The sequence below is a fragment of the Scardinius erythrophthalmus genome (assembly GCF_964197995.2).
Source record: "Scardinius erythrophthalmus genome assembly, chromosome: 21".
In the NCBI taxonomy this organism is placed as follows: domain Eukaryota; kingdom Metazoa; phylum Chordata; class Actinopteri; order Cypriniformes; family Leuciscidae; genus Scardinius; species Scardinius erythrophthalmus.
In genome coordinates this window covers 1639274-1659340 of record NC_138241.1, presented here as the reverse complement: position 1 = coordinate 1659340, position 20067 = coordinate 1639274, and the positions used below count along the sequence as shown (strand labels likewise).

Below are 20067 nucleotides of genomic sequence, written 5' to 3'. Positions count from 1 at the left end.
TTGAGCGCTGTGTGCTCGTGTGTGTTTGAGCGCTGTGTTCTCGTGTGTGTTTGAGCGCTGTGTGCTCGTGTGTTTGAGCGCTGTGTTCTCGTGTGTGTTTGAGCGCTGTGTTCTCGTGTGTTTGAGCGCTGTGTTCTCGTGTGTTTGAGCGCTGTGTGCTTGTGTGTGTTTGAGTGCTGTGTTCTCGTGTGTGTTTGAGCGCTGTGTGCTCGTGTGTGTTTGAGCGCTGTGTGCTCGTGTGTTTGAGCGCTGTGTTCTCGTGTGTGTTTGAGCGCTGTGTTCTCGTGTGTTTGAGCGCTGTGTTCTCGTGTGTTTGAGCGCTGTGTGCTTGTGTGTGTTTGAGTGCTGTGTTCTCGTGTGTGTTTGAGCGCTGTGTGCTTGTGTGTGTTTGAGCGCTGTGTTCTCGTGTGTTTGAGCGCTGTGTTCTCGTGTGTTTGAGCGCTGTGTGCTCGTGTGTGTTTGAGCGCTGTGTTCTCGTGTGTTTGAGCGCTGTGTGCTTGTGTGTGTTTGAGTGCTGTGTTCTCGTGTGTGTTTGAGCGCTGTGTGCTTGTGTGTGTTTGAGCGCTGTGTTCTCGTGTGTGTTTGAGCGCTGTGTTCTCGTGTGTTTGAGCGCTGTGTTCTCGTGTGTGTTTGAGCGCTGTGTTCTCGTGTGTTTGAGCGCTGTGTTCTCGTGTGTTTGAGCGCTGTGTGCTTGTGTGTGTTTGAGCGCTGTGTGCTCGTGTGTGTTTGAGCGCTGTGTGCTCGTGTGTGTTTGAGCGCTGTGTTCTCGTGTGTTTGAGCGCTGTGTGCTCGTGTGTGTTTGAGCGCTGTGTGCTCGTGTGTGTTTGAGCGCTGTGTTCTCGTGTGTTTGAGCGCTGTGTTCTCGTGTGTTTGAGCGCTGTGTGCTCGTGTGTTTGAGCGCTGTGTGCTTGTGTGTGTTTGAGCGCTGTGTTCTCGTGTGTGTTTGAGCGCTGTGTGTTCGTGTGTGTTTGAGCGCTGTGTGCTCGTGTGTTTGAGCGCTGTGTGCTTGTGTGTGTTTGAGCGCTGTGTGCTCGTGTGTGTTTGAGCGCTGTGTGCTCGTGTGTGTTTGAGCGCTGTGTTCTCGTGTGTGTTTGAGCGCTGTGTTCTCGTGTGTGTTTGAGCGCTGTGTGCTCGTGTGTTTGAGCGCTGTGTTCTCGTGTGTTTGAGCGCTGTGTTCTCGTGTGTTTGAGCGCTGTGTTCTCGTGTGTTTGAGCGCTGTGTGCTTGTGTGTGTTTGAGTGCTGTGTTCTCGTGTGTTTGAGCGCTGTGTGCTCGTGTGTGTTTGAGCGCTGTGTGCTCGTGTGTGTTTGAGCGCTGTGTTCTCGTGTGTGTTTGAGCGCTGTGTGCTCGTGTGTGTTTGAGCGCTGTGTTCTCGTGTGTTTGAGCGCTGTGTGCTCGTGTGTGTTTGAGCGCTGTGTGCTCGTGTGTTTGAGCGCTGTGTTCTCGTGTGTTTGAGCGCTGTGTGCTCGTGTGTGTTTGAGCGCTGTGTGCTCGTGTGTGTTTGAGCGCTGTGTTCTCGTGTGTTTGAGCGCTGTGTTCTCGTGTGTTTGAGCGCTGTGTTCTCGTGTGTTTGAGCGCTGTGTTCTCGTGTGTGTTTGAGCGCTGTGTGCTCGTGTGTGTTTGAGCGCTGTGTGCTCGTGTGTGTTTGAGCGCTGTGTGCTCGTGTGTGTTTGAGCGCTGTGTGCTCGTGTGTTTGAGCGCTGTGTGCTCGTGTGTGTTTGAGCGCTGTGTTCTCGTGTGTTTGAGCGCTGTGTTCTCGTGTGTTTGAGCGCTGTGTTCTCGTGTGTTTGAGCGCTGTGTTCTCGTGTGTTTGAGCGCTGTGTGCTCGTGTGTTTGAGCGCTGTGTTCTCGTGTGTTTGAGCGCTGTGTTCTCGTGTGTTTGAGCGCTGTGTTCTCGTGTGTTTGAGCGCTGTGTTCTCGTGTGTTTGAGCGCTGTGTTCTCGTGTGTTTGAGCGCTGTGTTCTCGTGTGTTTGAGCGCTGTGTTCTCGTGTGTTTGAGCGCTGTTTGCTCGTGTGTTTGAGCGCTGTGTGCTCGTGTGTGTTTGAGCGCTGTGTTCTCGTGTGTGTTTGAGCGCTGTGTGCTCGTGTGTGTTTGAGCGCTGTGTTCTCGTGTGTTTGAGCGCTGTGTGCTCGTGTGTGTTTGAGCGCTGTGTTCTCGTGTGTTTGAGCGCTGTGTTCTCGTGTGTTTGAGCGCTGTGTTCTCGTGTGTGTTTGAGCGCTGTGTTCTCGTGTGTGTTTGAGCGCTGTGTGCTCGTGTGTGTTTGAGCGCTGTGTTCTCGTGTGTTTGAGCGCTGTGTGCTCGTGTGTGTTTGAGCGCTGTGTTCTCGTGTGTTTGAGCGCTGTGTTCTCGTGTGTTTGAGCGCTGTGTTCTCGTGTGTGTTTGAGCGCTGTGTTCTCGTGTGTTTGAGCGCTGTGTGCTCGTGTGTGTTTGAGCGCTGTGTGCTCGTGTGTGTTTGAGCGCTGTGTGCTCGTGTGTTTGAGCGCTGTGTGCTCGTGTGTGTTTGAGCGCTGTGTGCTCGTGTGTGTTTGAGCGCTGTGTGCTCGTGTGTGTTTGAGCGCTGTGTTCTCGTGTGTTTGAGCGCTGTGTTCTCGTGTGTTTGAGCGCTGTGTTCTCGTGTGTTTGAGCGCTGTGTGCTCGTGTGTGTTTGAGCGCTGTGTTCTCGTGTGTGTTTGAGCGCTGTGTTCTCGTGTGTTTGAGCGCTGTGTTCTCGTGTGTTTGAGCGCTGTGTGCTCGTGTGTGTTTGAGCGCTGTGTTCTCGTGTGTTTGAGCGCTGTGTGCTCGTGTGTTTGAGCGCTGTGTGCTCGTGTGTGTTTGAGCGCTGTGTTCTCGTGTGTGTTTGAGCGCTGTGTTCTCGTGTGTTTGAGCGCTGTGTTCTCGTGTGTTTGAGCGCTGTGTGCTCGTGTGTGTTTGAGCGCTGTGTTCTCGTGTGTTTGAGCGCTGTGTTCTCGTGTGTTTGAGCGCTGTGTGCTCGTGTGTGTTTGAGCGCTGTGTTCTCGTGTGTTTGAGCGCTGTGTGCTCGTGTGTTTGAGCGCTGTGTTCTCGTGTGTTTGAGCGCTGTGTTCTCGTGTGTTTGAGCGCTGTTTGCTCGTGTGTTTGAGCGCTGTGTGCTCGTGTGTGTTTGAGCGCTGTGTTCTCGTGTGTGTTTGAGCGCTGTGTGCTCGTGTGTGTTTGAGCGCTGTGTTCTCGTGTGTTTGAGCGCTGTGTGCTCGTGTGTGTTTGAGCGCTGTGTTCTCGTGTGTTTGAGCGCTGTGTGCTCGTGTGTGTTTGAGCGCTGTGTTCTCGTGTGTTTGAGCGCTGTGTTCTCGTGTGTGTTTGAGCGCTGTGTTCTCGTGTGTGTTTGAGCGCTGTGTGCTCGTGTGTGTTTGAGCGCTGTGTTCTCGTGTGTTTGAGCGCTGTGTGCTCGTGTGTGTTTGAGCGCTGTGTTCTCGTGTGTTTGAGCGCTGTGTTCTCGTGTGTGTTTGAGCGCTGTGTGCTCGTGTGTGTTTGAGCGCTGTGTGCTCGTGTGTGTTTGAGCGCTGTGTTCTCGTGTGTGTTTGAGCGCTGTGTTCTCGTGTGTGTTTGAGCGCTGTGTGCTCGTGTGTGTTTGAGCGCTGTGTTCTCGTGTGTGTTTGAGCGCTGTGTGCTCGTGTGTGTTTGAGCGCTGTGTTCTCGTGTGTGTTTGAGCGCTGTGTGCTCGTGTGTGTTTGAGCGCTGTGTTCTCGTGTGTTTGAGCGCTGTGTTCTCGTGTGTGTTTGAGCGCTGTGTTCTCGTGTGTGTTTGAGCGCTGTGTGCTCGTGTGTGTTTGAGCGCTGTGTTCTCGTGTGTTTGAGCGCTGTGTGCTTGTGTGTGTTTGAGCGCTGTGTGCTCGTGTGTTTGAGCGCTGTGTGCTCGTGTGTTTGAGCGCTGTGTTCTCGTGTGTGTTTGAGCGCTGTGTGCTTGTGTGTGTTTGAGCGCTGTGTGCTCGTGTGTTTGAGCGCTGTGTGCTCGTGTGTTTGAGCGCTGTGTTCTCGTGTGTGTTTGAGCGCTGTGTGCTCGTGTGTGTTTGAGCGCTGTGTTCTCGTGTGTTTGAGCGCTGTGTTCTCGTGTGTGTTTGAGCGCTGTGTTCTCGTGTGTGTTTGAGCGCTGTGTTCTCGTGTGTGTTTGAGCGCTGTGTGCTCGTGTGTGTTTGAGCGCTGTGTTCTCGTGTGTTTGAGCGCTGTGTGCTTGTGTGTGTTTGAGCGCTGTGTGCTCGTGTGTTTGAGCGCTGTGTGCTCGTGTGTGTTTGAGCGCTGTGTTCTCGTGTGTGTTTGAGCGCTGTGTTCTCGTGTGTGTTTGAGCGCTGTGTTCTCGTGTGTGTTTGAGCGCTGTGTTCTCGTGTGTTTGAGCGCTGTGTGCTCGTGTGTGTTTGAGCGCTGTGTTCTCGTGTGTTTGAGCGCTGTGTGCTCGTGTGTGTTTGAGCGCTGTGTGCTCGTGTGTGTTTGAGCGCTGTGTGCTCGTGTGTGTTTGAGCGCTGTGTGCTCGTGTGTGTTTGAGCGCTGTGTGCTCGTGTGTGTTTGAGCGCTGTGTGCTCGTGTGTGTTTGAGCGCTGTGTGCTTGTGTGTGTTTGAGCGCTGTGTGCTTGTGTGTTTGAGCGCTGTGTGCTCGTGTGTGTTTGAGCGCTGTGTGCTCGTGTGTGTTTGAGCGCTGTGTGCTCGTGTGTTTGAGCGCTGTGTGCTCGTGTGTGTTTGAGCGCTGTGTTCTCGTGTGTGTTTGAGCGCTGTGTGCTTGTGTGTGTTTGAGCGCTGTGTTCTCGTGTGTGTTTGAGCGCTGTGTGCTCGTGTGTTTGAGCGCTGTGTTCTCGTGTGTGTTTGAGCGCTGTGTTCTCGTGTGTTTGAGCGCTGTGTTCTCGTGTGTTTGAGCGCTGTGTGCTCGTGTGTGTTTGAGCGCTGTGTTCTCGTGTGTTTGAGCGCTGTGTTCTCGTGTGTTTGAGCGCTGTGTGCTCGTGTGTGTTTGAGCGCTGTGTTCTCGTGTGTTTGAGCGCTGTGTTCTCGTGTGTGTTTGAGCGCTGTGTTCTCGTGTGTTTGAGCGCTGTGTTCTCGTGTGTTTGAGCGCTGTGTGCTCGTGTGTTTGAGCGCTGTGTGCTCGTGTGTGTTTGAGCGCTGTGTGCTCGTGTGTTTGAGCGCTGTGTTCTCGTGTGTTTGAGCGCTGTGTTCTCGTGTGTTTGAGCGCTGTGTGCTCGTGTGTGTTTGAGCGCTGTGTGCTCGTGTGTGTTTGAGCGCTGTGTGCTCGTGTGTGTTTGAGCGCTGTGTTCTCGTGTGTTTGAGCGCTGTGTGCTCGTGTGTGTTTGAGTGCTGTGTTCTCGTGTGTTTGAGCGCTGTGTGCTCGTGTGTGTTTGAGCGCTGTGTTCTCGTGTGTTTGAGCGCTGTGTGCTCGTGTGTGTTTGAGCGCTGTGTTCTCGTGTGTTTGAGCGCTGTGTTCTCGTGTGTGTTTGAGCGCTGTGTGCTCGTGTGTTTGAGCGCTGTGTGCTCGTGTGTGTTTGAGCGCTGTGTTCTCGTGTGTGTTTGAGCGCTGTGTGCTCGTGTGTTTGAGCGCTGTGTTCTCGTGTGTTTGAGCGCTGTGTTCTCGTGTGTTTGAGCGCTGTGTTCTCGTGTGTTTGAGCGCTGTGTTCTCGTGTGTTTGAGCGCTGTGTTCTCGTGTGTGTTTGAGCGCTGTGTGCTCGTGTGTGTTTGAGCGCTGTGTGCTCGTGTGTGTTTGAGCGCTGTGTGCTTGTGTGTGTTTGAGCGCTGTGTTCTCGTGTGTTTGAGCGCTGTGTTCTCGTGTGTTTGAGCGCTGTGTTCTCGTGTGTGTTTGAGCGCTGTGTGCTCGTGTGTGTTTGAGCGCTGTGTGCTCGTGTGTGTTTGAGCGCTGTGTGCTCGTGTGTGTTTGAGCGCTGTGTTCTCGTGTGTGTTTGAGCGCTGTGTGCTTGTGTGTGTTTGAGCGCTGTGTGCTCGTGTGTGTTTGAGCGCTGTGTGCTCGTGTGTTTGAGCGCTGTGTGCTCGTGTGTTTGAGCGCTGTGTGCTCGTGTGTGTTTGAGCGCTGTGTGCTTGTGTGTGTTTGAGCGCTGTGTGCTCGTGTGTGTTTGAGCGCTGTGTTCTCGTGTGTTTGAGCGCTGTGTGCTCGTGTGTTTGAGCGCTGTGTGCTTGTGTGTGTTTGAGCGCTGTGTGCTCGTGTGTTTGAGCGCTGTGTGCTCGTGTGTGTTTGAGCGCTGTGTTCTCGTGTGTTTGAGCGCTGTGTGCTCGTGTGTTTGAGCGCTGTGTGCTTGTGTGTGTTTGAGCGCTGTGTGCTCGTGTGTGTTTGAGCGCTGTGTGCTCGTGTGTGTTTGAGCGCTGTGTTCTCGTGTGTGTTTGAGCGCTGTGTGCTTGTGTGTGTTTGAGCGCTGTGTTCTCGTGTGTGTTTGAGCGCTGTGTGCTCGTGTGTGTTTGAGCGCTGTGTGCTCGTGTGTGTTTGAGCGCTGTGTGCTCGTGTGTGTTTGAGCGCTGTGTGCTCGTGTGTGTTTGAGCGCTGTGTTCTCGTGTGTGTTTGAGCGCTGTGTGCTTGTGTGTGTTTGAGCGCTGTGTGCTCGTGTGTGTTTGAGCGCTGTGTGCTCGTGTGTGTTTGAGCGCTGTGTTCTCGTGTGTGTTTGAGCGCTGTGTGCTCGTGTGTGTTTGAGCGCTGTGTGCTCGTGTGTGTTTGAGCGCTGTGTGCTCGTGTGTGTTTGAGCGCTGTGTGCTCGTGTGTGTTTGAGCGCTGTGTGCTCGTGTGTGTTTGAGCGCTGTGTTCTCGTGTGTGTTTGAGCGCTGTGTGCTCGTGTGTGTTTGAGCGCTGTGTGCTCGTGTGTGTTTGAGCGCTGTGTGCTCGTGTGTGTTTGAGCGCTGTGTGCTCGTGTGTGTTTGAGCGCTGTGTGCTTGTGTGTGTTTGAGCGCTGTGTTCTCGTGTGTGTTTGAGCGCTGTGTTCTCGTGTGTGTTTGAGCGCTGTGTTCTCGTGTGTTTGAGCGCTGTGTTCTCGTGTGTTTGAGCGCTGTGTTCTCGTGTGTTTGAGCGCTGTGTTCTCGTGTGTGTTTGAGCGCTGTGTTCTCGTGTGTTTGAGCGCTGTGTTCTCGTGTGTGTTTGAGCGCTGTGTTCTCGTGTGTGTTTGAGCGCTGTGTTCTCGTGTGTGTTTGAGCGCTGTGTTCTCGTGTGTTTGAGCGCTGTGTTCTCGTGTGTTTGAGCGCTGTGTTCTCGTGTGTTTGAGCGCTGTGTTCTCGTGTGTGTTTGAGCGCTGTGTTCTCGTGTGTTTGAGCGCTGTGTTCTCGTGTGTGTTTGAGCGCTGTGTGCTCGTGTGTTTGAGCGCTGTGTGCTCGTGTGTGTTTGAGCGCTGTGTTCTCGTGTGTTTGAGCGCTGTGTGCTCGTGTGTTTGAGCGCTGTGTTCTCGTGTGTGTTTGAGCGCTGTGTTCTCGTGTGTTTGAGCGCTGTGTGCTCGTGTGTTTGAGCGCTGTGTTCTCGTGTGTGTTTGAGCGCTGTGTGCTCGTGTGTTTGAGCGCTGTGTGCTCGTGTGTGTTTGAGCGCTGTGTTCTCGTGTGTGTTTGAGCGCTGTGTTCTCGTGTGTTTGAGCGCTGTGTGCTCGTGTGTTTGAGCGCTGTGTTCTCGTGTGTGTTTGAGCGCTGTGTTCTCGTGTGTTTGAGCGCTGTGTTCTCGTGTGTTTGAGCGCTGTGTTCTCGTGTGTGTTTGAGCGCTGTGTTCTCGTGTGTTTGAGCGCTGTGTTCTCGTGTGTTTGAGCGCTGTGTTCTCGTGTGTTTGAGCGCTGTGTTCTCGTGTGTTTGAGCGCTGTGTTCTCGTGTGTGTTTGAGCGCTGTGTTCTCGTGTGTTTGAGCGCTGTGTGCTCGTGTGTGTTTGAGCGCTGTGTTCTCGTGTGTTTGAGCGCTGTGTGCTCGTGTGTTTGAGCGCTGTGTTCTCGTGTGTTTGAGCGCTGTGTTCTCGTGTGTGTTTGAGCGCTGTGTTCTCGTGTGTTTGAGCGCTGTGTGCTCGTGTGTGTTTGAGCGCTGTGTTCTCGTGTGTTTGAGCGCTGTGTGCTCGTGTGTTTGAGCGCTGTGTTCTCGTGTGTTTGAGCGCTGTGTGCTCGTGTGTGTTTGAGCGCTGTGTGCTCGTGTGTGTTTGAGCGCTGTGTTCTCGTGTGTTTGAGCGCTGTGTTCTCGTGTGTGTTTGAGCGCTGTGTGCTTGTGTGTGTTTGAGCGCTGTGTTCTCGTGTGTTTGAGCGCTGTGTGCTCGTGTGTGTTTGAGCGCTGTGTTCTCGTGTGTTTGAGCGCTGTGTGCTCGTGTGTGTTTGAGCGCTGTGTTCTCGTGTGTGTTTGAGCGCTGTGTGCTCGTGTGTGTTTGAGCGCTGTGTTCTCGTGTGTGTTTGAGCGCTGTGTGCTCGTGTGTGTTTGAGCGCTGTGTTCTCGTGTGTTTGAGCGCTGTGTGCTCGTGTGTGTTTGAGCGCTGTGTGCTCGTGTGTTTGAGCGCTGTGTTCTCGTGTGTTTGAGCGCTGTGTGCTCGTGTGTGTTTGAGCGCTGTGTTCTCGTGTGTGTTTGAGCGCTGTGTGCTTGTGTGTGTTTGAGCGCTGTGTGCTCGTGTGTGTTTGAGCGCTGTGTTCTCGTGTGTGTTTGAGTGCTGTGTTCTCGTGTGTTTGAGCGCTGTGTGCTCGTGTGTTTGAGCGCTGTGTGCTCGTGTGTGTTTGAGCGCTGTGTTCTCGTGTGTGTTTGAGCGCTGTGTTCTCGTGTGTTTGAGCGCTGTGTTCTCGTGTGTGTTTGAGCGCTGTGTTCTCGTGTGTTTGAGCGCTGTGTGCTCGTGTGTGTTTGAGCGCTGTGTTCTCGTGTGTTTGAGCGCTGTGTTCTCGTGTGTTTGAGCGCTGTGTTCTCGTGTGTGTTTGAGCGCTGTGTGCTCGTGTGTGTTTGAGCGCTGTGTGCTCGTGTGTGTTTGAGCGCTGTGTTCTCGTGTGTTTGAGCGCTGTGTTCTCGTGTGTGTTTGAGCGCTGTGTGCTCGTGTGTTTGAGCGCTGTGTGCTCGTGTGTGTTTGAGCGCTGTGTGCTTGTGTGTGTTTGAGCGCTGTGTTCTCGTGTGTGTTTGAGCGCTGTGTGCTCGTGTGTGTTTGAGCGCTGTGTGCTCGTGTGTGTTTGAGCGCTGTGTGCTCGTGTGTGTTTGAGCGCTGTGTGCTCGTGTGTTTGAGCGCTGTGTGCTCGTGTGTTTGAGCGCTGTGTGCTCGTGTGTTTGAGCGCTGTGTGCTCGTGTGTGTTTGAGCGCTGTGTGCTTGTGTGTGTTTGAGCGCTGTGTGCTCGTGTGTGTTTGAGCGCTGTGTGCTCGTGTGTGTTTGAGCGCTGTGTGCTCGTGTGTTTGAGCGCTGTGTGCTCGTGTGTTTGAGCGCTGTGTGCTTGTGTGTGTTTGAGCGCTGTGTTCTCGTGTGTTTGAGCGCTGTGTGCTCGTGTGTTTGAGCGCTGTGTGCTCGTGTGTTTGAGCGCTGTGTGCTCGTGTGTTTGAGCGCTGTGTGCTTGTGTGTGTTTGAGCGCTGTGTTCTCGTGTGTTTGAGCGCTGTGTGCTCGTGTGTTTGAGCGCTGTGTTCTCGTGTGTTTGAGCGCTGTGTGCTTGTGTGTGTTTGAGCGCTGTGTTCTCGTGTGTTTGAGCGCTGTGTGCTCGTGTGTTTGAGCGCTGTGTGCTCGTGTGTTTGAGCGCTGTGTGCTCGTGTGTTTGAGCGCTGTGTGCTCGTGTGTTTGAGCGCTGTGTTCTCGTGTGTGTTTGAGCGCTGTGTGCTCGTGTGTGTTTGAGCGCTGTGTGCTCGTGTGTGTTTGAGCGCTGTGTTCTCGTGTGTTTGAGCGCTGTGTGCTCGTGTGTTTGAGCGCTGTGTGCTTGTGTGTGTTTGAGCGCTGTGTGCTCGTGTGTGTTTGAGCGCTGTGTGCTCGTGTGTGTTTGAGCGCTGTGTGCTCGTGTGTTTGAGCGCTGTGTGCTCGTGTGTGTTTGAGCGCTGTGTTCTCGTGTGTTTGAGCGCTGTGTGCTCGTGTGTGTTTGAGCGCTGTGTGCTCGTGTGTGTTTGAGCGCTGTGTGCTCGTGTGTGTTTGAGCGCTGTGTGCTCGTGTGTGTTTGAGCGCTGTGTGCTCGTGTGTGTTTGAGCGCTGTGTGCTCGTGTGTGTTTGAGCGCTGTGTGCTCGTGTGTGTTTGAGCGCTGTGTGCTCGTGTGTTTGAGCGCTGTGTGCTTGTGTGTGTTTGAGCGCTGTGTGCTCGTGTGTGTTTGAGCGCTGTGTTCTCGTGTGTTTGAGCGCTGTGTGCTCGTGTGTTTGAGCGCTGTGTGCTTGTGTGTGTTTGAGCGCTGTGTGCTCGTGTGTTTGAGCGCTGTGTGCTCGTGTGTGTTTGAGCGCTGTGTTCTCGTGTGTGTTTGAGCGCTGTGTGCTCGTGTGTGTTTGAGCGCTGTGTTCTCGTGTGTGTTTGAGCGCTGTGTGCTTGTGTGTGTTTGAGTGCTGTGTGCTCGTGTGTGTTTGAGCGCTGTGTGCTCGTGTGTTTGAGCGCTGTGTGCTTGTGTGTGTTTGAGCGCTGTGTGCTCGTGTGTGTTTGAGCGCTGTGTGCTCGTGTGTGTTTGAGCGCTGTGTTCTCGTGTGTGTTTGAGCGCTGTGTGCTTGTGTGTGTTTGAGCGCTGTGTTCTCGTGTGTGTTTGAGCGCTGTGTGCTCGTGTGTTTGAGCGCTGTGTGCTTGTGTGTGTTTGAGCGCTGTGTGCTTGTGTGTGTTTGAGTGCTGTGTGCTCGTGTGTGTTTGAGCGCTGTGTGCTCGTGTGTTTGAGCGCTGTGTGCTTGTGTGTGTTTGAGCGCTGTGTGCTCGTGTGTGTTTGAGCGCTGTGTGCTCGTGTGTGTTTGAGCGCTGTGTTCTCGTGTGTGTTTGAGCGCTGTGTGCTCGTGTGTGTTTGAGCGCTGTGTGCTCGTGTGTGTTTGAGCGCTGTGTGCTCGTGTGTGTTTGAGCGCTGTGTGCTCGTGTGTGTTTGAGCGCTGTGTTCTCGTGTGTGTTTGAGCGCTGTGTGCTTGTGTGTGTTTGAGCGCTGTGTGCTCGTGTGTGTTTGAGCGCTGTGTGCTCGTGTGTGTTTGAGCGCTGTGTGCTCGTGTGTGTTTGAGCGCTGTGTGCTCGTGTGTGTTTGAGCGCTGTGTTCTCGTGTGTGTTTGAGCGCTGTGTGCTCGTGTGTGTTTGAGCGCTGTGTGCTCGTGTGTGTTTGAGCGCTGTGTGCTCGTGTGTGTTTGAGCGCTGTGTGCTCGTGTGTGTTTGAGCGCTGTGTTCTCGTGTGTGTTTGAGCGCTGTGTTCTCGTGTGTGTTTGAGCGCTGTGTTCTCGTGTGTGTTTGAGCGCTGTGTTCTCGTGTGTTTGAGCGCTGTGTTCTCGTGTGTTTGAGCGCTGTGTTCTCGTGTGTTTGAGCGCTGTGTTCTCGTGTGTGTTTGAGCGCTGTGTTCTCGTGTGTTTGAGCGCTGTGTGCTTGTGTGTGTTTGAGCGCTGTGTTCTCGTGTGTTTGAGCGCTGTGTGCTCGTGTGTGTTTGAGCGCTGTGTGCTCGTGTGTGTTTGAGCGCTGTGTTCTCGTGTGTTTGAGCGCTGTGTGCTTGTGTGTGTTTGAGCGCTGTGTGCTCGTGTGTTTGAGCGCTGTGTTCTCGTGTGTGTTTGAGCGCTGTGTTCTCGTGTGTTTGAGCGCTGTGTGCTCGTGTGTTTGAGCGCTGTGTGCTCGTGTGTGTTTGAGCGCTGTGTTCTCGTGTGTGTTTGAGCGCTGTGTTCTCGTGTGTTTGAGCGCTGTGTGCTCGTGTGTTTGAGCGCTGTGTGCTCGTGTGTGTTTGAGCGCTGTGTTCTCGTGTGTTTGAGCGCTGTGTGCTCGTGTGTTTGAGCGCTGTGTTCTCGTGTGTGTTTGAGCGCTGTGTTCTCGTGTGTTTGAGCGCTGTGTTCTCGTGTGTTTGAGCGCTGTGTTCTCGTGTGTTTGAGCGCTGTGTGCTCGTGTGTGTTTGAGCGCTGTGTTCTCGTGTGTTTGAGCGCTGTGTGCTCGTGTGTTTGAGCGCTGTGTGCTCGTGTGTGTTTGAGCGCTGTGTTCTCGTGTGTGTTTGAGCGCTGTGTGCTCGTGTGTGTTTGAGCGCTGTGTGCTCGTGTGTGTTTGAGCGCTGTGTTCTCGTGTGTTTGAGCGCTGTGTGCTCGTGTGTGTTTGAGCGCTGTGTGCTCGTGTGTGTTTGAGCGCTGTGTGCTCGTGTGTGTTTGAGCGCTGTGTGCTCGTGTGTGTTTGAGCGCTGTGTGCTCGTGTGTGTTTGAGCGCTGTGTGCTCGTGTGTGTTTGAGCGCTGTGTGCTCGTGTGTTTGAGCGCTGTGTGCTCGTGTGTTTGAGCGCTGTGTGCTCGTGTGTGTTTGAGCGCTGTGTGCTCGTGTGTTTGAGCGCTGTGTTCTCGTGTGTTTGAGCGCTGTGTGCTCGTGTGTGTTTGAGCGCTGTGTTCTCGTGTGTTTGAGCGCTGTGTTCTCGTGTGTTTGAGCGCTGTGTGCTCGTGTGTGTTTGAGCGCTGTGTTCTCGTGTGTGTTTGAGCGCTGTGTGCTCGTGTGTGTTTGAGCGCTGTGTGCTCGTGTGTGTTTGAGCGCTGTGTTCTCGTGTGTGTTTGAGCGCTGTGTGCTTGTGTGTGTTTGAGTGCTGTGTTCTCGTGTGTTTGAGCGCTGTGTTCTCGTGTGTGTTTGAGCGCTGTGTTCTCGTGTGTTTGAGCGCTGTGTGCTCGTGTGTGTTTGAGCGCTGTGTTCTCGTGTGTTTGAGCGCTGTGTTCTCGTGTGTTTGAGCGCTGTGTTCTCGTGTGTGTTTGAGCGCTGTGTGCTCGTGTGTGTTTGAGCGCTGTGTGCTCGTGTGTGTTTGAGCGCTGTGTTCTCGTGTGTTTGAGCGCTGTGTGCTCGTGTGTGTTTGAGCGCTGTGTTCTCGTGTGTTTGAGCGCTGTGTGCTCGTGTGTGTTTGAGTGCTGTGTTCTCGTGTGTTTGAGCGCTGTGTGCTCGTGTGTGTTTGAGCGCTGTGTTCTCGTGTGTTTGAGCGCTGTGTTCTCGTGTGTTTGAGCGCTGTGTTCTCGTGTGTGTTTGAGCGCTGTGTTCTCGTGTGTTTGAGCGCTGTGTGCTCGTGTGTGTTTGAGCGCTGTGTTCTCGTGTGTTTGAGCGCTGTGTGCTCGTGTGTGTTTGAGCGCTGTGTTCTCGTGTGTTTGAGCGCTGTGTTCTCGTGTGTTTGAGCGCTGTGTTCTCGTGTGTGTTTGAGCGCTGTGTTCTCGTGTGTTTGAGCGCTGTGTGCTCGTGTGTGTTTGAGCGCTGTGTTCTCGTGTGTTTGAGTGCTGTGTTCTCGTGTGTTTGAGCGCTGTGTTCTCGTGTGTGTTTGAGCGCTGTGTTCTCGTGTGTTTGAGCGCTGTGTGCTCGTGTGTGTTTGAGCGCTGTGTTCTCGTGTGTTTGAGCGCTGTGTTCTCGTGTGTTTGAGCGCTGTGTTCTCGTGTGTGTTTGAGCGCTGTGTGCTCGTGTGTGTTTGAGCGCTGTGTGCTCGTGTGTGTTTGAGCGCTGTGTTCTCGTGTGTTTGAGCGCTGTGTTCTCGTGTGTGTTTGAGCGCTGTGTGCTCGTGTGTTTGAGCGCTGTGTGCTCGTGTGTGTTTGAGCGCTGTGTTCTCGTGTGTTTGAGCGCTGTGTGCTCGTGTGTGTTTGAGCGCTGTGTTCTCGTGTGTTTGAGCGCTGTGTGCTCGTGTGTGTTTGAGCGCTGTGTGCTCGTGTGTGTTTGAGCGCTGTGTGCTCGTGTGTTTGAGCGCTGTGTGCTCGTGTGTGTTTGAGCGCTGTGTTCTCGTGTGTGTTTGAGCGCTGTGTTCTCGTGTGTGTTTGAGCGCTGTGTTCTCGTGTGTTCACAGGTGTGCAGGAGAAGATGGGCATCATGAACCGAGGCGTGGTGTACGGCCTGTGGGACTACGAGAGCGAGGAGGAGGACGAGCTGAGCTTCAGAGAGGGCGACAGCATGAGTGTGAGCCGCAGGGAGGACGAGGACGAGACCGAGTGGTGGTGGGTGCGCATGGGCAACAGAGAGGGGTACGCCCCCCGAAACCTGCTGGGGGTGAGTGACACCACACACACACACACACACACACACACACACACACACACTCACTCATGCTCTCCCACGCTAGAGTAGAGACCATTAGGGCTGGACCCGAATATTCGAATAATCGTTTGGTGGGTTGGTATTCGATTTGAAAATTTGACATTCGAATATTCGTTTTTATTTTTTTTTTGCACACCTGGGATCCCCCTCGAAACGGATCTCATTCGCTTGAATAAGGCCGGCGACACACTGGCTGCGTGGCGTGTCCTTTTTATTTTGGCTCCCATGTTAACAGGTTGGAGTTTGCACACTGCCTGCGTGAGACACGCGGAAAACGCGTGCATGCTAGAAATAGAGATGCGCTAGTGTTCCAGCAACGGGAGTGTTCTCTGGCTGGAGTGTAGAACAGCGGAGTGTGTGTGGACAGGAGTGCAGAACAGCGGAGTGTGTGTGGACAGGAGTGCAGAACAGCGGAGTGTGTGTGGACAGGAGTGCAGAACAGCGGAGTGTGTGTGGACAGGAGTGCAGAACAGCGGAGTGTGTGTGGACAGGAGTGCAGAACAGCGGAGTGTGTGTGGACAGGAGTGCAGAACAGCGGAGTGTGTGTGGACAGGAGTGCAGAACAGCGGAGTGTGTGTGGACAGAAGTGCAGAACAGCGGAGTGTGTGTGGACAGAAGTGCAGAACAGCGGAGTGTGTGTGGACAGGAGTGCAGAACAGCGGAGTGTGTGTGGACAGAAGTGCAGAACAGCGGAGTGTGTGTGGACAGAAGTGCAGAACAGCAGAGTGTGTGTGGACAGAAGTGCAGAACAGCGGAGTGTGTGTGGACAGGAGTGCAGAACAGCGGAGTGTGTGTGGACAGAAGTGCAGAACAGCGGAGTGTGTGTGGACAGAAGTGCAGAACAGCGGAGTGTGTGTGGACAGAAGTGCAGAACAGCAGAGTGTGTGTGGACAGAAGTGCAGAACAGCGGAGTGTGTGTGGACAGGAGTGCAGAACAGCGGAGTGTGTGTGGACAGAAGTGCAGAACAGCGGAGTGTGTGTGGACAGGAGTGCAGAACAGCGGAGTGTGTGTGGACAGGAGTGCAGAACAGCGGAGTGTGTGTGGACAGAAGTGCAGAACAGCGGAGTGTGTGTGGACAGGAGTGCAGAACAGCGGAGTGTGTGTGGACAGAAGTGCAGAACAGCGGAGTGTGTGTGGACAGAAGTGCAGAACAGCGGAGTGTGTGTGGACAGAAGTGCAGAACAGCGGAGTGTGTGTGGACAGAAGTGCAGAACAGCGGAGTGTGTGTGGACAGAAGTGCAGAACAGCGGAGTGTGTGTGGACAGGAGTGCAGAACAGCGGAGTGTGTGTGGACAGAAGTGCAGAACAGCGGAGTGTGTGTGGACAGAAGTGCAGAACAGCGGAGTGTGTGTGGACAGAAGTGCAGAACAGCGGAGTGTGTGTGTGGACAGAAGTGCAGAACAGCGGAGTGTGTGTGGACAGAAGTGCAGAACAGCGGAGTGTGTGTGGACAGAAGTGCAGAACAGCGGAGTGTGTGTGGACAGAAGTGCAGAACAGCGGAGTGTGTGTGTGGACAGAAGTGCAGAACAGCGGAGTGTGTGTGGACAGAAGTGCAGAACAGCGGAGTGTGTGTGGACAGAAGTGCAGAACAGCGGAGTGTGTGTGTGGACAGAAGTGCAGAACAGCGGAGTGTGTGTGGACAGAAGTGCAGAACAGCGGAGTGTGTGTGGACAGAAGTGCAGAACAGCGGAGTGTGTGTGGACAGAAGTGCAGAACAGCGGAGTGTGTATGGACAGGAGTGCAGAACAGCGGAGTGTGTGTGGACAGAAGAGCAGAACAGCGGAGTGTGTGTGGACAGAAGTGCAGAACAGCGGAGTGTGTGTGGACAGAAGTGCAGAACAGCGGAGTGTGTGTGGACAGGAGTGCAGAACAGCGGAGTGTGTGTGGACAGGAGTGCAGAACAGCGGAGTGTGTGTGGACAGAAGTGCCTGAGCTTGTGTTTTGGGTTAAGCTGCGTTGCTTTGACATTGTGGAAAATAGAATAATAGAAACAAAATGTATTAGCCTTTTTACCCCTTATTATCAATCTAAATTAATCTCGTTTTTAATTTAACTTAATTTCATTTTTCTTTATTTAAATTTCGTTTTTCTTTATTTAAATTTCGTTTTTTCTTTATTTAAATTTCGTTTTTCTTGATTTAAATTTCTACCCTTTACTGTGTCAGTAATTTGACAGTCAGAAAAATATTAGACTACCTTATTAAAAGTATTGCTTAAGTTAACAGACTGTGCGTTTTATATCACTAGTGCAGTGTCGTTCTCGGAGCATAAGCCCTGCCCGTGAGGTGCGCCGCTTCCCGCTCGCGCTGTTCTGTGGTTTACTAAAAGTTTCAATTCTGAATGTGTCGCGTCTCGCGTGTCCATCTATTGCACCAAATGTGACACTGCACTCCCTTGTGAAGTCGATTGGATGAACGGTTCTCGAAATAATCAAAATGCAAACGGACATACAGACACATAGAGATTCCTGCCTTTATTAGAGAGAAGAACATGTTCAGCCCCCTCTCTCCGAAGCTTCGAATATTCGATGTTCATTTCTACCGAAGCTTCGAAGCACAAAAAACGGTATTCGGACCAGCCCTAGAGACCATAGACTGTAAAACAATATGGTCCGTGACGTCACCTGAATGTTTCTGAAGAGCATTTCTGAAGCCCAAAGTGGGAACGGAGCCGGCCGTCGCCATCTTGGCCGCACGTCACTCCCGGATAAATGAAAATGTGCAGCGAGGCGGATTAGCTGAGGTGACGTGACGCTAACAGATGGCAGACAAACGGCTTGTAGTGACATCAGCGGCAATCCACCTGTCACTCAAGTGGCCACGCCCTTAATTATGCAGAACTTTAAGGCTTAATATAATCTAAACGGATGAGTTATAAAAAAAATTCACCCCCTCACAGTCGTCATGAAGGGCAACATTAGCTTTATAGACCAAATCCCCTTTTTACACCAGGCTGTAAACGTGTTTTCTGCTGTAAAATTGGGTATTTTAACATGGGGGATTATGGGATTGACACTCTTCTGCAGCCAGTCTCTAGTGGCCAGTGGATGAACTGCAGTTTAAGTCTCTTCAGTGTTGGATTGAAGAGAGAGACTGGAAGGTTGCCGCTTGATAGAGACCGAGCGCATTTAGGCCACGCCCACACGGGAGGGGGGGCAATAGTTCACTTTCAAGCATACGTTTCAGTGTCTCACAATGGGATACGCCCCCTCCGCGCCTTCCTCAGAAGCCGAATGACATTACGCCAGCCCCAGTTGGCTGGAGGACTTCCCCATCCCTCAGTGTAAGAGCAGCAACACAACGTCATTACGACATTCTCAAAGCTCTTCTCCTTCTCACAGCGAGGGCTGATCGGGTGAGACGCCTCACTGAATGCAGTCAGAGAGCCGGGTTACACAAGTAACCTGTTGTTCTCTTCCAAGCATACGTTTCACTATGGGATGTCCTGACTCCCGTGTTGCCAGACTGCCTGCGTGCTTGTGACTGCTGACTGCCGCTCAGTCATCGGCTTCCCGTACGGGCTTCTGCCAAGACACGAGCAGCTGATCACTCTCCCTGAACCCTCTGCTTCTCTCTGTGTAAAGCACACACTGGCACTAGGGGTGTAAGAAAAAATCGATACACTTGAGTATCGCGATATTTTATTTTGCAATACTGTATCGATTTTCAAAAACGCAATATCGTTTTTTTTTTTTTTTTTTACGTCCAAAAATATTCATGGTAAGACCGTAAGACAGTGGTTCACGTTTATGTTGTTTAAATCCCTACCACTAGATAGCTATGCTGAGACGCACCACTAGTGTCCTCGCCAGGCTCGTCTATAACGGTGCGTGTCCACTGGACATTTTAGGATTGACAGCGGACCGGAGAAAGCGTTGAGAGCGACCGAGAGCGTCAAAAAGTTGGGCAGTTCCTTTATACAAATATCAAGCGAAAAACGCAGTCGGCAGCCAATTGCTGTGAGGTTCGGGATGTGACGTCTGTCTTGAGAGTTTAAACATATGCAAATTGTGCCGGAGTTTATGCTGGATTTAGTGCGTAAATCATTTTGTTTACAAATTAGACGTTGTGCAGTTGTTATATAGCCTATATGTTAAATATTTCATTTTGGATGTGTTTATTGTGATTATATTGGCTGGTTTTATAAAAGTTTATACAACTGAAAGGATATCTTTGCTTGGTGCATTTGGAAACAAAGCTTGTCTATTTCTAAATGTAATCGCGTGCATCGTTCACACCAAACGCGAATAGAGCATCTGGCGTGAGTGATTGCAATGTTAAGTCAATGCAAAGACGCGTTTACGCGCGTCTGGAGGTCCTGCGGCACGAGGCGTTTAGCGCGGCGCGGTTCGCCTCATTCGCGCGTCCAGTTCTTTTAAAATCTTTTATCACATAAAACTTGATTTCAATATGACAGATTCATTTTGTTCACTTTCATCCACTTTCATTCATTTTCGTCCAGTTCACGTTGTTGTATTGTATTGTGACAGGGGCTATGTACCTATTTTCTTTTATTATGGCCTACTTGAGCATATAAAAATTTGCTCACCAAGAACCTGTGAACCACAATCCCAAACTGGCAGTTTGATTTTCTGTGTACTGAATTGTTTACCTAAAGTAAACTACTTTGACTTTTATGCACATCATGTCTTTTTTTTAAATATTTTTAATATATTTTACTTTAAAAAAATCCCAATATATCGCCTTATGCACAGTATCGAAATATATTGCAATATATTGAATCGTGACCCATGTATCGTGATACGTATCGTATCGCCAGATTCTTGCCAATACACAGCCCTAACTGGCACACATTCGAGTTCTGCTGTTCTGATGAAGCACAAGCTCTAGCTCAAAAGGAGTGATAGAATGAACTAATTATGCAGAATACCATGGTAAATATTAAACTGATGTGTTGTCAATACAATATATAACACCACAATGAGCTGAGTAATGACTGTCTCTTCAGAGCTGATGTACAGCCGTTGGAATGAGTTTCATAATTGATGAAGTTTATAACATGAGCAGTTATTGATCTGTTTATCAGTGTAGAAGTCCCTCCTGAGCGCTGTGGTTTACTCTGCACCGCTGGTGTCGCTTCATGAAAGCCTGGATCGCAGTATTTGTGAATCTATAACTGATGTTTCTCACTGACAGAAACACTGTCTGTGTGTTATAATCGTTTTCTCTTCCTCCTCAACAGCTGTATCCCAGAATCAAACCTCGCCAGAGGAGCCTGGCGTAAACGAGCGAAGACTTCTTCATCATCATCATCATCTTCATCACGCTCTTTCTTCAGTCCTGCTGGATGTTACTGTGATCCTCATTCTTTCTGTCTCTCTTCACGATATGATTGAATAGAATTAGCTGATTAGAATGAACTTTATATTTGTATATCAAGACTTTTTCCACTAAAGTGTATTTTCACAGGTTATTATTGTGGCCTGCATTTTGTATTCCGCGCTTTATTGAAGGATTTTTGGAGACAGGGCAATCCTGGACAATATTTAGATGTTTTTCTCATATGCACAATGTTTAAGAGCTGAAATGTAAATGTACGTGTTGAACCATGCTGGAAAAGTGGAGTTATTACAGTGAGTTTCTGCCTGGATTATGAGAGCTCATTGAGACTGGAGATGAACGTGATATTGTGACAGATTTTATTATGCATTCCTTTCTTCTGTTCTGCACACACACCTGTGTTTTACATCTTCAGACAAACCAGCTGGAGGTGAAACGTCATGTGATCAACGAATAAAAAGCCACTGAACAGTCGTCATGTACGAGTGAAGTGTGTAACTGTCTCAACATCTTGTGTTTGTCTAAATACTTCGGTCTTACTGGCTGAAAGTATGTTTGTTTTTAATGACTCTATAAGTTCAATTAAACCATCAAAATACAAGGAAAATATTTAATCTTTTTAAATATGAGGGAAGAACAAAACACTAAACTAGGTTCAGGTTTTTATCTGGCAAAAAAAGATAAAATACAGCTACGGGTTTTATTTTACCA

At 51.4% G+C, this 20067-nt stretch overlaps 1 protein-coding gene across 1 annotated transcript in view; it reads left to right on the top strand.

Moving 5' to 3' along the window:
- Positions 1-19834, top strand: part of tp53bp2a (tumor protein p53 binding protein, 2a) — a 47063-nt gene extending 27229 nt beyond the window's left edge. The window contains exons 18-19 of the mRNA XM_081350280.1: positions 13808-14007; positions 19259-19834. Of these exons, the coding sequence (XP_081206406.1) occupies positions 13808-14007; positions 19259-19300 (242 nt within the window). The 3' untranslated portion in view covers positions 19301-19834. The remainder of the gene's footprint in view (positions 1-13807; positions 14008-19258) is intronic.
- Positions 19835-20067: the final 233 nt, after the last annotated feature.